Source organism: Dasypus novemcinctus, chromosome 13 (genome assembly GCF_030445035.2).
Source record: "Dasypus novemcinctus isolate mDasNov1 chromosome 13, mDasNov1.1.hap2, whole genome shotgun sequence".
Taxonomy (NCBI): domain Eukaryota; kingdom Metazoa; phylum Chordata; class Mammalia; order Cingulata; family Dasypodidae; genus Dasypus; species Dasypus novemcinctus.
In genome coordinates this window covers 55510898-55528309 of record NC_080685.1, presented here as the reverse complement: position 1 = coordinate 55528309, position 17412 = coordinate 55510898, and the positions used below count along the sequence as shown (strand labels likewise).

Here is a 17412-nt window from a genome sequence, read left to right as displayed (position 1 = left end):
ATGGAATCATAACAGGTGGTCTTTTGTGACTGGCTTCTTTCCCTTAGCATAATGTTTTCAAGGTGCATCTATGTTGTAGCATGTATCAACACCTCATCCCGTTTTATGGCTAATATTACATTTTATGTCTATACCACAATTTGTTTATCCATTCATCCATTGATGGACACTGGGTTTTTTCCACCTTTTGACTGTCGCGAATAGTGCTGCTATGAACTTTTGTCTACAGGTATCTGTTTGCGTCCCTGATTCCAATTCCTTGGGGTGCGTATGTAGGAGTAGAATTGCTGGGTCATATGATAATTCTGTTTGAGGTTTTTGAGGCACTGCCAAACAGTTTTCCACAGCAGCTAAACCATATAACATTCCTACCAGCAATGTACAAGGATTCCAGTTTCTCCATATACTCATAAACACTTTTTTTCCCCTTCTTTGTTTTTTTATTATAGTCATCCTAGTGACTATGATGTGATAGCTGGTTCATTTTTTGCTAATTGAGTTCCTTTAGAGACTTAGCAAAAGATTTTGAGTCTGAAATTTTGTCCCCATCAGCATTAATGAGCAACTAACTGAGTGCTATGCTCTGGAGTGGGGAAGATAAAGAAACATAAAACAGGCCATTCCTTAAGGTGTTTGCACCATTGAGGGCAAATATATAAACAACTATCTTTCACATAAGGCAGGATGAAATAAATGCTAAATAGAAGAGCAAGGGCCACGTGGTAGAAGAGGAAAGAAATAAATGATTCATTCTAATTAGAGAGGATGTCATATGAATTGAACTGTGTAGAATTTCAATAGGTAGAATATTGGTAAAGTCAAACCAGGCTGAGGAAATTGCAAAGACCAAGGTGCAGAGGCATGAACGCGAGTAGTAAGTAGTCCAGGCGTGCTGAAGCAGAGAGTAAGGAACAGGGAATGGAAGAGAGTGAGACTGGGAAAATATAGTTAATGCCATAAGTCAGAAGAGACTATTAAATTCCTTTGAGGAAATTAGAATAACAAGAACTCTGCCTTAGATGGCTAGCTCCAGTGGCAATGAAATGGATAGTTAATGGAGGTTAGAGATAGTCAGTGTTTTTCTTTGAAGAAAACACAGCAAATCCCAATGTCACGGCACTTGGAAGAGCCCTATACTCTGCGAATTCTTCCCCGTTTCTCTCTGTGCTCTGGGAACAATTGGAAAATATTTGTGAGGCAGAGACATAGAAGACACCAAAAGAAAAGCGATAAGGATAAAAGCTAAGTCATTATGGAAAAATTTGGGGGCTAATGAAGAATTCAGAGTGATGTCGTTCTGGGACCTCTTGAACTCATCACTATGAAAAACACTTAACAGTTTACAGATGAGGTCACAAGAATAGAGTCAAGGTTTCCAGAATAAATCATTTCCATTTCCACTGTCAAATATTTCAAAGATGAAAAGCACTTGAAATTTGAATTGAAATTTGAATTTGAATGGCATTGATCACAAGATGAATTTAGCAGCTTGGGCTACCTTTAGTAAAGGAATAGCAGATGTAACTAGGGGGCTGAACATGAAAATAAAATGCACAAGGACAAGGGATATTCTAGAGGATTTGAAAGCATAGACATAGATGATAGTACCAGGATGAAGGAATGCCAGTCCACTTTTGGGGTCATGCCATGATTCTCACCAGCTCACAGGATTTGGGGTGGCCATGGCCCTTCACAAGGGAAGCAGGCAGAAGAAACCTGCTGTGATGCATCTCAAACTCCACGAACTTGAATTAGCTCAAAAAGTTACAGAGTACTATTTATTCACTTAAAATAAGGGCTCGATAATTCCTGTTACTGAGTTCCAACTGTTAATAAGGAATCTCAAAATGTCTGTGCACATAAGGCTGGCAATGGATTGCCAGAAGTGCCAGTCATTAGTCGCCCTGGGACCCTCAGGGTGACCTGATTTGGCCACATTTCTTGATCAAAGACCTGAATCTGACACCTTCTCCCACTCCTACTATTCCTGGTGAACTTTCGGTTTTACGCTCCTGTGTCTTGTGAAACACCTATTTTCTATCAGTGTTGATTGGCAGAGTGAACGGGGTCGAGGAAAATAGCCTACGTCCACGAGGTGGCGATGTAGATCACGCAAAGAGGGCGACGTCCAGGGCGCTGGGTGAAGACCTTTTCCTCCGCGGAGGGATCTTGGGAAGACCGATTTTCAATCCTTGGTAGAAGGGGCGGAGCCCGGGATTAAGATGTGAGAGAACGTGGGGCCCAGGATCGATTTTGTTTCTTACCACCAACTGGCTGGAAACAAGACACTTAAACTTTCTGAAACCAAGTTTTCTCATCTACAGTATGGGGGGAAGGACGCCTTCATTTATTTTGTGCTTACTGTATTTGGGAATGCTTCCCCGACCCTGGGAGATTGGTGTGCTTGTTTCCATTTTAAAGTGGAGGAAACTGAGGTTCCGTGTAACCGAGTAGCGCCCCCCTGAATCACAGGGCTAAGAATCCGGTCGGGATTTGTGCTCTCCTGGCACAGGGCGTCCCTCTCCCTGCCACTCCAGGGGGTTACTCTGACGGTCTAGTACCTCACATTAAGGTTAAGCGCGGAGCTGGCTGTTAACCTGGGGTCCGCAGCGGTAGAATTCTACTTCAGTATAACCGGCTTCTACGGTAACCTTACATATATCTCAATGCATTTTAGATAAAGCATTATTCTGAGAAGCGTCCATGGTAATACATAAATAACCATTATAGTCTTAATGTGTGCCTGGTCCAACATCTTCGTTTCACCCATGAGGATACTGAGGCCAGAGTGGGGAGGTGTCTTACCAGCCTTCCAGCCCACTGCGCCCTCATCTCACCCCATGTTCACAAGAGACCCACTGCCTTTCTGGGCCTTGACAGCACCCAGATAATTCAGGAAAAGGGGGCCCAATCAGAGGGACCGGCAGAAACCTCCAAGTCTGGAGCGAGCATCAGCGTTTGACTGGAGGCTGAAGAATACTCCATGCACATAGTTCAGGTCTCCTGGACCCCAGCCCTGGAACCAGAGCCAGTCTGTGGCTGTTCACTTGCACACGTGTCCCTAATAAGGGTCATCATCCCCTCCTTAGAGGCAGGATCCCCGCCAGGGCGCTGCGGAAGGAGCCCGGCAGCGTTCGACAAAGTGGGAAATGTACCTGGCCTTAGCGCTCGGAATTGGGAGCAGCGTTTATCTCTTCTGTCCTGTAATTCCAGCTACCCTTACTGTCCTGTGAATGTTCAATGGGAGAAAGGAGGAGGCTTTCCTGAAATAACTGCACGTGCCATTTCCATGTGAAAATATGTAAAATGCACCCTGGGCTTTAGTAGAAAAACAAACCCGCTGACCTTCAGCCGCCTTCTGGGAACCTACACATGCCGCCCGGCCACTGAGGAATTCCCTCTGAGATGGAGCTCTGTCTCAACCTAGAATGTTGTTGGAAGCATTTTCTTTCTGAATACCTTGCTTTGCTATTAAAATTAATAAGAGCTTAAGAGACGAACTTTTGCACTAATTGCCCCATCAGAGTAATGTGAGAATTAATTTAAGCATAGGCATTTTCATTCTAGCTCAGGATGAAGCTAGGCATTTTTTCAGGATGAACAAGCATTTTCATCCCAGCTCAGCCACTAGAGTTTGGCTGGAATTCATCACAAGACAGGACAGACAAAGCAGAGCTGCCCGGAGGGTGTGGGACAAGGTCAGGGTCTGCTGGGGATTAACCCTCAATCTGACAGACAATATGGTACCTGGGGTTTAGGTATTGCCCATCATGGTCCAGGGCAACCATTAGAAACTAAGGGCCCAGGATTCAATAATGGTGGGTTAAAACAGGTGGATGGATCTCAGCAATAGGCCATCCAGAGCAGGTGACCCTTAAATGTAAAGGCTGGCTGGAGGCTCCAACCCCAACCTGCAGTTCCCAGGCCTTGCTCAGGACACTGAGCAAGACAAAGCAGGACCAGGCTTACAGGAGATGGGGCACCAGGCAAGCTGGACCTGGCAGCAGAAACCAGAGCAGGGGCATAACATATTGGGGGAGAGGGGAAGGAGCATTTGAGAAAGAAGGGCAGCCCAACTCAGACTAGCAGCCTGGGGACCACATGCCTAAAGCATCATCAGCCTGTGGGAGTTGGAGCTTCATGTTTCCTGACTCTTATGCAAACTGTCTGTAGGAACAGGGGTCAGGGCAAAGTCTGCTCTAAAGAACATGTGACTCCATCTCTGGACAGGGAGATGGGCTTACTACATCATCATAAAGGGTCCTGTTCTGAGCTCCCCAGAGAGAGGATTTGCAGGACAGTAAATCCCCAAGCTTTCTCTACTTCCTTCTCTCCAGCCCTTCTGCCCTATGACAGTGACACGGGTCTGAGGGGAGAGCTTTGCCCTCATGTGGGAATTCTTCAGGTCTGAAGTCTGCCCTGTGGTACCTCTGAGCTCATCCCTGAGAACTTGAGCTCAGGATGGTCACAAGCAGGTGGGAAGTTGAGGTAGTGGGAGCCAGGCCTGGGACCCAGGCTGTGGGAAAGGACTTGGAAATGGAGCTGGTTCCTGACAGGGCCAATCAGCCTAAGGGATTAGTGGCCTCAGTCACAACTCTAGAAGCAATACCTCAGGTGTGTGAGGCCAAATGAAGGAAAACTCTGGTAGCTGCCCTTGTTAGGGGTCCAGGCATTACAGTGCAGCCACTGGGAGACTGGAGTTGAGTGCCAGGATCCCACTCAGACCCAGGAGGAGAGGGATAGCTGGAAGAGAAGGTTCACAAGGCTCCAGATTTTGGACTTGGATTAAAGTGGGCTTTAGTGCCAGGCAAGACCATTGATCACAGCTAAGAAGGAGGGCAGGAGGCAGAGGACCAGTAGAATGAACTGAGCCACCTCATGCTGATGGGAGGGAAAAACCAAGCATCTAGTAGCTGTACTTGATGTCACAGCAAGGAGGCAAAGAGAGTCATGAGGGAGAGCCCAGCAGATCTGGGGCCCAGGTACCATGTCCTGGGCCTGGACAGGTGACCACATTCCCACCAGAGCAGGGTTCTTGGCAGGAAGGAACCTGTACATGGGAGGTGCCCAGACACCAAGAGTTTTTGGGGGAAGGCAGGAGCAAGAAAAATGAAAAACCAGGCTATAGATTCTCACACAGGCCATTCTCTGAGCTTCTTTGTGGGGAGGCAGTGATGGAAGCTAGCCTGCCTTTTCTCTGCTGAGAGAAACACATATTTCCTGACCAAATCATCAGGCCACTTGTATTTCCTCTATTTCACAAGTTACTCTGGGTCAGGCCCAGCCCACATTTACCTGAGCCTCTCTGACTCGGGGCATCTCACTTCCTCTCCCTAACTGCCAATTGGAAAGAAAGCCCAAGTTCTGCAGGCAATGTAGGCTCCTATGAAGGAGCGAAAAAAGGAAAGGGACAGAAAAGGCAGCACTAATGATTTTCTTTAGACCTACTAGGTTAATTATTCGAGGCTCTGAGCATAGACATGAGAGCTTATTCTCCTGGTATTATTCAAATTCCCCTTCGATGTAGCAGAACCTGGAGTTTCTCTTCTTCTTCTCCATCCAGCCACATCACTCAAAGGGGAATTTTATGGTGAGCATTTGATAGCCAGGTGTTCATCTTTCCTGGCAAGAACTCTTAGAATTGCCTCTTCTCACTGTCAGGGGTAGGGCTGGATTTCAAGCTGGATCCTGGCCCTCAGCAGTCTAAGTGGAACAGACAGAAAGAGCCACATGGAGGAAATAAGGGACCCAACACAGGCAAGGCAAGGGACCCTCAATCTTGGCTGTTTGGCTTCTAACTTCAAAGGGGAAAACTGCCCTCAGTCCTTTGCATAAAGGTATTGGCTGAACATAAGACAGATCAGAACCAAATTAATACAATTAATGCATTTAATTTTATACCCAGTATTGCACTAGGTCTTTCTGTAAATTAGCTCATTTCCTCCCACCAATGATGTACTGTAGTTTTGTCATCCCCATTTCATAGATAAGGGAAAATAAAGCTCAGAGGAGTTAAGTAAAACGACATGGCTGCAAGTAGAGGTTTCAGACCCAAGTTCTGGTTCCAAAGATGCATACTCCTTCCTCAGTTCAATTAATGTCACAACTTAACAGGCGTCAGAATCATGTGGAAGCAGAGATTTCTCGTTCCTTTTCCTTGAGTTCCTGATTTGGTAGGTCTGAGAGTAGGACCTGAATCTGGGGACCACACTTTGAGAATCACCACCCTACACTGTGGTGCTCTCTGTCAAATAATTTACCCAACACAGCAAGTTAGAGCCCAAGAACCACCAAGATGCAACAAGAGGCTCTAGATTGCACATTCTGACTTAAGTGATGGCAGCAAGTACACTTCTGGGTTGCAAGATCAGCCAGAGGTGTAACCTGTCCTTCCTGGCAGAGCTCAGCCATCAGCCAGGGCCTCAGAGTCTGGTCTCCGACCGTGTTCACTCTGATAACAATACCCTCCCACCTCCCTGCCAGGTTCACCCTGTGGGGAGTGGACAACACAGGACGGCGCTCCAAGCCCAGTGATGTGATTGTGAAGACCCCTTGCCCTGTGGTCGATGATGTCAAAGCCCAAGGTAAGAGAAAGCAAGGCTGGCAGAATCTGCAAAGGGATGACCCTGGGACCATGCTTCACATGAGGAAGGAGGGACCAAGAGAGTCCAACAAAACAGCCTGGAATTCAGTAAGGAAGAGGGCCTTTTCAGTAGCATCACTTTCCAGAAATATTCTTCAACCTCCGCCCTCTCACGGCCCTCATTGTATCCCATTGTTCCACATGGTCAATAAGTTAAGGAGTCAGTAGGAGACATGAAGTCCCCCAGCATACATGGTCACACACCAGGTACAGTAACCATGACCTCTGCCTATGGGCTGCTGAGCAGGTCACTTCTCTCTAACTTTTATACATCTGAAAGGTTATTTTGAATTAAGGTATAAGACTAGAGATTTGGAATTCATTGCTGTATCACACCCTCCCTAGCAAAGATAAGTGGAAATTATTAATTCTATTTTTGGAGTTACTATGGACCAGCTCTTTGGCAAAGAATTGTCCCTCTTCAGGGAAAATCCCCCACCTACCAGGATTGGCTCTTGTCATTCAGGAGGACTTTGTCTTCAGTGGGCATCCATTGTACAGAAAAAGTGCCTCTCTTCCTCATAATATTCCCTGCCTGGTCCTGAACATCATGCCCTGCTATGAGGCTACTCAGATCACTTCCATCACCAAACTTTACCTGTCCTGTCCACCACTTCCAAAGGATTCTAGTACTAATTAAAGTTATCTGATCAACCACTAATGTATATTCCATTGAAGTGAACTGGTAGCACTTGCATATGCTGGAAGTCCATGTTATGCAAGCTTCAATAAGAGAAGCATATGGCCAAGCTGATTGGCTGGTCCCCCTAAAGTCACCTGATCTATGTCTCCTGACTCCAGTTGTGTCAGGCTGGCCATGAAGGACAGAATCTTAGAATATTCATTCCCTAGGTGACACCATGGTGGTGTGAAATTACAGGGGGAAGAATGACCCAGCTCTACTTTAATTAGGACCACCGATGTTTATGTAGCACCATACAACTTCTGAAAGTATTTTTACATTTGTTGCCTCATTTCGTCTTCGTGGCATATTAAAGGCACAGTTACTTTAGCTCATAAATCTTATCAAATCAAAGCCCCTTCTTAAAACTCTTGAATGGGTTTGCCATTCATCTTAGGACAAAGATCAAAATATTGGCAAGGAATATTAGGACCTAAGTAGAGTGGCCCCTGCCCACTTCTCTAGCCCTTTCTTGCTCAACTCTCATCAATCTCTCCATTCTGGTTTCATTGCCTTTCTCAGTTTCTCTAACATGCCTTTTCACTTCCACCATGGGGCCTTTGCCTGACTTAGGTGATGGCAGCAAGTGCACTTCAGGGTCACAAGATCAGCCAGAGGTGTAACCTGCCCTTCTAGGCAGGGCTCTGCTGTCAGCCAGGGCCTCAGAGTCTGGCCTCTTCAACCCCTTCATTTGATTAATTTGCCTCAGTCTGAAGATCTGAGATCAAGTGTCCCTTTCTCAGGGCAGAAGGGATCAGGGACGGTTGTTAAATGATTTCCTGCTGCCATGTTTCTTCCCTTCCAGAGCATTTATCTCTGTTTTTATAATTATGTGTTCAGTATCCATCTACTGCAGTTGACAGTGCAGCCTAGGAGAGCAGGGTCTGGGTCTCTGTTTACTACTGTGTACCAAACACATGGAAGACAGCCTGATGACTGAATAGTTAAAGAACTTAGGTGCTAGAGACAGTCAGTCCAGGTTCAAATTCCTAACTGCTTGAACTTGAGCAGTTTACTTAATCTCATACTCCTGTTTACTCTCTAGAAAATAGGGAGAAATAGTAGTATCCTAGCTAAAAGTTTTAATGAGAATTAAATACATTAATTAATTTAAAATACTTTAAGAACAGTGCCTGGCACATAATGTGTCCAGGAAATGTTAGCTATTATTGTTATCCTTAACCAAGCATAGAGTGGCCCTCTAAAGGGACTCAATGAGTATTTACTGAATGACTAGAAATCACTCCCATTTTATAGATGCAGAACTTGAGATTCAGAGTAGAATAATTACATCAACTTGAGTCACAAAGCTAGATACAACACAGCCAGCACTCACACTCTTATTTGACCCTCATTCCATTCTACCTACTGTGCAAAAGACTAGAAACCTTTTCTCTGTCCCTGAATACAGATAAAGAAAAAAGGGCTTCATTAAAAAGAGTATTCAACTTAGATACCCAAAAGATTCTCTCTTTCTGGAGTCTTAGAGTACATTGGGACATGACAGTAGAATGGAGACCTTTAAGAATAAGACATTGTCTTATTTTGCCAGAGCTTCCATCATACATAAAACACAATGGGTTGGCTGAAACAAGGGAAATTTATTGAATCATAGTTTTGAGGCCTGGAGAAATCCAAAATCTGGATATTGGCAAGGCTTGCTTTCTCCCCAAAGACCGTAGTATTCTGGTGCTGGCTGGAGGCAATTCTTGGTGTGCCTTGTCCTTTCTATCACAAGCTGATGTTCTGCCCTTTCTCTTCCAGGCTCCTTCTGACTTTCTGCTTCTGGGTCTTCCCTGTGACTTTCTCTTTATAAGACCTCCTATAAGCCAGTAAGGGCCACCTTGGTTCAGTTCACCAAACCATAATGAAAAATAACACCCTCCAATGTCCTATGTACAGTGGATTCACACCCAGTGGGTGGTGGATTGAGATTAAGACTATGACTAAATTGAGGCATAGAATGCACCCTACCTTAGCTGATGGGCTTCTCCCCGGTATGGGTGATATCTAACTCGGAAGCATGAACTAGAGAACTTTTGAAGGTCTTAGCAACCCATTGATGGTGAGAGCAGTCTGGGGTTGGAATCTCCCAGATGAGAAACTGTCTGGAATAAGGACCTGTGGTGTCCTTATTTCATCATTTGTTGATTTCTTACTCTGAGCCATAGAGGAGCAGGAGATTAGAAGGTATCTTCACATATCTGTTTTGGAGAGTTTGCTTACATCCTTGCAGAAAGCAGTAGGCACCTTGTAGTTGCTTGCTGAATAGACAGCAGACTGGTGGGACATCAGGGAGGCAATCAGCAAGTAAGAGTAATACAGCATGATGGATGGATAGAAAGCAGTTCTGAAATAAAGAATGACCAACATAGGGAAGTTTGCCCAGAAAAGACCACTGCACTATTTTCTCTCCAGAGCTACTTTAGGTTCATTCTGTTCCCACAAACTGTGTCAAAACCCACAAAACTGTGGCAAAATATGCTTCTGCCTGCTTATGTACCTTAACAAAGAAAGCATGTGAGAAAATTTAGTGCCAAAAAAATGAAATGACATTCCCAGTTCTTGTTATCCTTCAGCCAGAAAGAAATCCTATGAAAGGGAAATGTGGAGATTAATGGGTTAGACTAACTGAGAGTATTCTTGCAAATTAATACATTTCTAGCAGTTCTACCAAAAAACCATATGCTTGCCTCCCTCAGATCCAGATGGTGATCATAAATATAACTCACACTCAGGTTTGAGTTTAAATCTAATAACAAATGAGAGTGACCCAGAGCATAACTTCAGTTCCTAATTATCTAATAGGAAGCTAGACTGTATTCCCTATATGAACATTTTTCCCATACTAGATAGTTTCTATGGAGAATTTTACTACCTCATAACACTAAAGCCACTGTAAGAATAAGTTTCAGCCATTGTTTTCCTGAAATCAATTTTCCACAGTAGGGACAAGCTATTGTTAAAAATAAAATCAGAAGGCTAGGTCTCATTTGCTGCTCTCCCAAAACCCAGCCCTTTTCCCTGATGCCAAACACAAATGCTTATCCATTCATTCATTTGCTCTCCCATAGCCATTGATTGAACCCTTGTATTAAACCCTGGTGCTAAAGACACAAAAGCAATTAGACTCAGAATAGGTCTTCCAAGATTTTATAATCAGATTTCATGACTTTATTAATTCACCCAGCAGATATTAAGCCCTTACTAAATGCCTATTCTAGGCATTAGGTACAAAAATTCCTGTCTGTGGAGATTATATTTTAGTAGGGGTGGCAGATATAAAACAATACTAAAGTATTTAATACTTCAGATGATAATATATGCTATGTAGACAAAAAAGGGAACTGGGATAGGCAGTGCCATGGTAGGATTTTAGCGAGAGTGGGTTGGGGAGAGGGTGAAGGGGTAAGCCAAACAGATATCTGGGGAAGATTATTACAGATGGAGGAACATTAGTGCACAGATTCTTGCATGGTTGAAGAAGAGAATGTGTGGGTGGGAGGGGAGTAGAACGATGAGAGGGACAGTGGTGGGAGAGGACAGGGCTCTGAGAGGTTGTGCAGCCAAGCTGCATTGGTTGGGAGTCACAATAAGAGACGGCATTCTTTCCGGGATCAAGGTGGGAGGCACAGGAGGACCTTAAGCAGAAGAGTGACATGACTGGACTTAATGTTATACTGGATCATTCTGACTTCTAGGTTAAGAATGGACTCAAAATGAGAGATCAAGGTGGAAAGGGGGAGAAGAGTTAGAAGGCTATGGCAATACAGAGAAGAGATGGTATTTTTATAGACTAGCATGCTAGCAGTAGAGGTGGTGTGACATGCTGTAGTCAGAATATAATTTGACAGGAGTAGCAGGATTTGCTAATGGACAAATGCAGAGCAAGAGAGAAAGAAGAATCATGCTGGTGTAGTTATATGTTGTGAAAAGTGCTATACAGAGGTATGTACAGAAAGCTGAGAGAACATGAGTAGGCTCACTTAGTTCAACAGCCTGTGATTTTTTTCTCCCAGCAGATGCTGATAGTACAGCCTTGATGAAAGAAGAGAAAAATAAGAAGGAACAAGCTAGTTGAGGTTACTAGCAATGGGCCAGGTGGGTCAGGTAGCAAATACAGGAGAGATGAGTGGGAAATAGAGAGGAGCCAATGGATATGGGGTTTCCATGAAGTTGAAGAATATTTGTAACAATAGTAGGATGTGCAGGATGTTGTGCTCACAGTATGTTCTAGTAAGCTTTACTGTTTTCAAGATGCAGTTCTTGGAGATGAGGGTTGACTTTTGGTGATTGTAGATCTCTAGACTTAAAGATGTCTTTCAGTAAAGTCACTCAAAAAGATGCTAAGAAAAAGGGTGGAGAAGATGACTGTGAATCAGATGCTAAATATTTCTGTGGATGTAGAAGAATGATAAGGAGGTGAGTAGGTAGAAATAAGGAGAGGCAGGTAAGTTTCAAAAGTGGAGAACTTTTTACAGAAAGTTGGAGGAGTGATGGTTTGCAGGTGTCCATGGAAAGCTGGGAAGACAGCTCTGCTCTGGGGTGTGTGAGAAGCATCCCTCTTTTCTGGAGAAGGCTTCAGGCATGTTTCAGCTACCACAGGAATATGGAGGGAAGAACAGTGTATACCAAAGTCAAAGCTAAAGGGAGGGTTATTGTTATGTAGCAATGCTGATACTAGAGTGAGTAATGGAAATTTTGAAAGGCTGAGTTAGACTAGCACAGTGATTCTCTATCAGTGTGTTCCTGACCGTCAGCATCAGCATCTCCTGAAATCTTGTTAGAAATTCAAATTATTGGGCTCTACTTGCTTACTGAATCAGTAATCAGAAACTCTGGTGAGACCCAGCAACCATGTTCTAACAGGCCCTCTAGGTGATCCTGGTGCACACTCAAGTGTAGAACCCCTGATGTGAGGGAAGCACAGAGAAGCATGGGGAGGGTGAAAGAGAAGAAACAGACTGGGTCAGGGACTGGGAAAGGGACTTCACAACTTGGGTGGCACTAAGAATGACAAGTTATGAGGCCAGGTGGGATTCTTTGTCCTCAAGTTTTCACATGGCATGCTCTTGTCAGCTTCAACATGGGGACAGACTGAGGTTTGGAGGTAGCTCCTGAGGAATAATGAAGGTAATGAACTAGGACTTCTGTTGAGGTGACCTTTGTTATAGCAGCCAAGGAAACCATCAACAAAAGATGTAGATGCTCCCAGAATTCACATTTCATCCCCTGGGGTATGAAAGCTCAGTTCTGCTCCTGGCTTCTGTCTTCTCCTTTTAAATCAGATTATTTTCACCAGTCCCATGGACTGCTGTGTTGCAGGATCTTTCTCATGGCATTGGGAAAAGCATGATCTAGTAGAGAATAGGAAATAATACAGAAAAATATTAACTATTACCATCCTACTCTCTTCCTCCCTCAGTTATTCCAGCCTTTCTGGCCTCTTTGCTATTTTCAGATATGCTGGCCCACTCCAGTCTGGAATCCTCTGCAACACTGTTTCCTCTCTGTGGCATGCTCTTTCTCAAATATACCTGCCACTCCTTCCCTCTCCTCCTTCAAGTCTTGGCTCAAATGGAGTTTTTCAATGATATTTACCATAACCCCCTATTTAAAAATCACAATGCCCCTTGGCACTCCCAAGCCTGCCTACTCCAGTTTTATTTTTCTCTACTTTCTAACACATGCGGTATATTTTACTTCTTTATTAGGCTTATTGTTTAACCAAATGTCTTCCCCCACTAGACTGTGTCACGAGGGAGAGGATTTTTGTATCCCAAGTGTCTAGAAAAATGTCAGGCACATGGCAACACTCAATAAAAATTGTATTGCATGAATGAATAAATGTTCACTTACTATGTCCAGACATGTGCTAAAATATTGCTTTTATTCTCACAAAAACCTTGGGAGGTATAAAGTATTAACCATCATCGAACAGACAAGGAAGCTAAGACCCACAGAAGTTAAGTAGCTGGGACAAGACCGCACAGCTATTGTGGGGCAGCCCAACTCTGATGCCTGGATACCTGTTTCGAGCCACACCCCTGGGTTTTGAGGTCCTTGGCCCCGGTCCTGCTGATTTATTCTGCTGCCTAAGAGCATGGTTCCCTTCTAATGATTCAGTTTTTCTTACAGACTCCTTGTTATCTTTCTCCTGTACTTTACCCTTTCCTGGACATCACACATGTTAAAAAGAAGGATGACAGATGCCTATCTTGAATAACTCAGACTTGTGTGAAGCTGAAACCTGGGTAGAATGATAACTAAAAATGCCTTACATTCTTTTCCATTCTTTGAGTGAATGAACTCTTGAGATGTGGCCAAGGCTAATGAAATAATATCTCTAAATTCTCTCAGTGGTGATATGAGGAGCCAGGAATATTCATGCTCTCCAAGCCTGGCACATAGCTCTTTCTCAGTATAGCGTCCCATTTACTAATGTAGGTTTCTGAGCACACCCAGGAGTTAGATTATCTTGGTTTTAGGAGATTTGTGATAAATCTGGACCTCTCCCACCTGGTTCAGGCACATGTGCTGCTGCTGCTGGGAAGTATATGCCTCCCCTAGCTGGATATTGCTGTTGGGTTATGAGGATGGTAAAAATGTCAGAGAGCACCTTTTCAGCCATCACAGTCCCTCAGCAGACTGTCACAACTCGACTCTGGGGCATGGGCTGTTATTTCCCATCACCGGAAATGAGAATGGATTGGCCTCGTGCAGAGGTGGGAGAAGGAAGCCCTAGCCTCCCCATCTATGCTCTGGTCTCTGATCACCAACATTTTTATTCCCCTGGTCATTCATTTCCTCCGCAAACATTCCCCACTCCCACTGAATGCAAAACCACTCTTGGAACAGAAACTCGTCTTCTTCTTGGCTCAACTCTAGAAAAGACAGCCCCCCTGCACACCTACTAGGACTCCCTCCTTATAGCTGTGGTTCATACAACTAAGGAACATTAGCAGAAGCCTTGAATTCACTTGGAATTGTGACAAGGAATCAGACTGCTTCCTTTAGCTTTATGTTAAGAGAAGGTTAAGTATGCAAAGTCCTGGTTTGGGAACCTGTGGACTTTTTTTCTTCATCCCCAGAATTAACACTGGATCCAAAACAAACCATTTCTTTCCAGATATTGTTTCCGAGGTGTTTAGGGAGAAAATGTAAATACATCTCCTCAATAAGTTTAGTGAGAAAATGTTTAATGATAAAGTGTTTTGAGCTCCATGGGAAAAATGACAAGACTCTTCAAAGTCACTGCCTTTTTCCTGCATGACCAAGTTTGCACTTAGCAGTGTATGACCATGAGGGAGAACTATAAGAAATAATAAATTAAACCTAAAGGTTACTCATTTGGAACAGCAGAATACCCTGGATTCAGTTTTGGTGTCACCACAGATCTGGACGCTTGCCTTCCTATCTGGCCTGGGCTGCTCTTGCAGAAACTCTTGTGCTCCCAGTCATGGGGCCAGATTGCTTTTGACACCATGGCCACAGCAGGGTGAGGGTCTGTGTTCTTCAGGCTGCTCATAGGCTGACCTGAAAGCACCTTACCTTGTCCCCAAATCAAATGCCTGCCGCCTGCTACCCAGGGCTTCTCTATTGCCTTTGCAGGGCCCACTTGATATCCATGTATAAGCAACCCAGAAATGCAGGGGTGTTAATGCCTCCTGGGGACACATTTGGACCAGGAGTGATGGCAGCTGGCAGAAAAAGCCTCCTTCCTTTCTCCTCTTGGATGGATCAGTGGGGACCCATAGCTTCATACATCCTCTCCTGCAAAATGTGGCAACCAGATTTTCAGGGAGGTGGCCAGTTCCTTAATGCACTCCGTTATATTTGCTTTCTCTCCTTCCTTACCTTATTTCCCTTTATCCTCAATCTTGCTTCCCTGGGATGCACCTCCTAATAAAATATTAATATATGAGCTTTTGTTAGTGGCTTTGTATTTTTAGGAAACCTAGCTAAAATCACAGAATATTATAACTAAAATGGATTTTAGAGGTATTCTAGTGCAAGGCTTTAGTATTCTAGAAGAGAAAACTGAAGCCCAGTGGGTCAGAGCGAAAGTGAATTACTCGAGCCATTTTCTCCAGGTTTCAGGTTCAGTATTATTAACATAAGAATGAATAAGTAGATAGGTAGGTAGGCAGGTAGGCAGATAGATAGATAGATAGATAGATAGATAGATAGATAGATAGATAGATAGATAGATATAGTGATATGATCATAATACATATATGTGTATATACATACATGCATATACATGCAAATGTCTGTGTATAGATAGATTCTTTATTTGCCTTTCTTCTCTCCTTAGAAATAGCAGACAAGATCTACAATCTCTTCAATGGCTATACCAGTGGGAAGGAGCAACAGACAGCCTACAACACCCTCCTGGACCTGGGTTCCCCCACCTTACATCGAGTCCTTTACCACTATAACCAGCATTATGAGAGCTTTGGAGAATTCACATGGCGGTGTGAGGATGAATTAGGCCCGAGGTAATCAACAAACTGCATTATCTCTTTCAAATTTGATACCTTTTATAATATGATCTAGCAACCATGAATATGCTGAGTTTAGGTGCTGGAAGAAGGCAGCCCTGTGCTTTAAGACAGCCCAGCTCATTCAGATTATTTTGGATAAGCTATAATTAATTAGTCAAATTATGAATGCATTTCCTGAACTCTAAAAAAAAATCCATGCTCTTTACCTGGTTCCCCACTCATTAGCATGTGATACAGTATTCCAAATGCTACAACTATGGGAGCCAAAAACTCTTGCTTATAAAGAAAGGAATTTCATTAAAGAAGTTATCCAAAAATATTTATGGCATATGAACCTGCATATGTCCTATGCATATCAGATACACTGAAAGATAAATCTCCATATTCTCTTGAAAGGCAACATGGGGTTAGTCAGCGACATACCTTGAAACCTATCTTAGCCAGTGTTCAGATGACATAGTGTTTGCCAACTCCCCCAAAGCCCCAAGGCCACAACATCCTAATACGCCATGGCTACTGTTTTTAGGTTGCACAACACTGATAGAATTCTTGGAAAGAGAGGAATAAGAAGAGTATGGGGAGATATAACTTTTTCTTTGCTCCATTCTAGTCATGGCTATATTTTGCTGCTTTGGGGGTAAAAATCCCTGAAAGCATTGGAATTTTCAGACAGACAGGATGAAGAGAATTTTCTCATGGAATTTTGGTACCCAAATATTCTGAAATTATTTAGGAGTTAATGAAGAAAGCAAAAACAGGGTCATGCTTGTAAAAATAGGAGAGGGGAAGAGGAAAAAAAAAAAAAGGAAATAAGCACTGTGGAATCTTTTGGCACTTAAAGAATTTTAGCACTCTAGCTGACAAGGTTGAACTTATCGCCCAACCATAAATCATCTCTGACCAAACTGCCAGGGATAATCAGGCTCAGTGGACCTGTAGCTACCTGATAATATCAACATTTCTAGAAGACATTGTTCAGAACATTTTCTCCTTATTTTCTTACTTTTGAAGGAAGAAGGAGATTTAGGGTTATCTTCCCGATATAAGATGATTTCACCTGTAAGATCAGACAAGATCTTTCTATATTCCATAAATTATTTCCTGATGATTATAAAGGGTGGTAGTCATTGGACAAACAGAGGCCACTGCTATACACCAGGGCAAAGAGGGAAATGTATAAGGGACTTACATTTCTTTTGTCTCAGTTTTCATAAAAAGCAAGCCTTGAATTAAAAAGCAGACACATATTAAGAAATGTCCTCTCTGCTCCTTATCTTATTATTCCTTACCTTATTATTACATTTTACCTTATTATTACTAAAACCTAATAACATCCTCCCTCTTTTCAATTGTCTCCCCTTTTTCCCCTCGTCCTCTGCTTCAGACTTTCCTTCTGACATTACTGACGTTATTGAGTGTCTCTACTGTACAGTTCTTTGTTAGGAAACCTAAGTGTCACAATTTGAATAGCACTGATATTGCACATATCATCTTGATTCCCAAGGGAATTTGCATTGATTTTAAAATATGTCTCTTGTGACTCAAGAGTCGTAAGGAAAAATGGTTAATGAATCAAATGA

At 43.4% G+C, this 17412-nt stretch overlaps 1 protein-coding gene across 3 annotated transcripts in view; it reads left to right on the top strand.

The window, feature by feature from the left end:
- ASTN1 (astrotactin 1) overlaps positions 1–17412 on the top strand; it is a 330952-nt gene that overhangs the window by 300001 nt on the left and 13539 nt on the right. For 2 of the 3 annotated variants that reach the window (XM_058310162.1, XM_058310163.2), the window contains 2 exons: positions 6484–6584; positions 15643–15826. In XM_058310162.1, the coding sequence (XP_058166145.1) occupies positions 6484–6584; positions 15643–15826 (285 nt within the window). The remainder of the gene's footprint in view (positions 1–6483; positions 6585–15642; positions 15827–17412) is intronic. The other variant, XR_011645503.1, reaches the window with a different exon arrangement.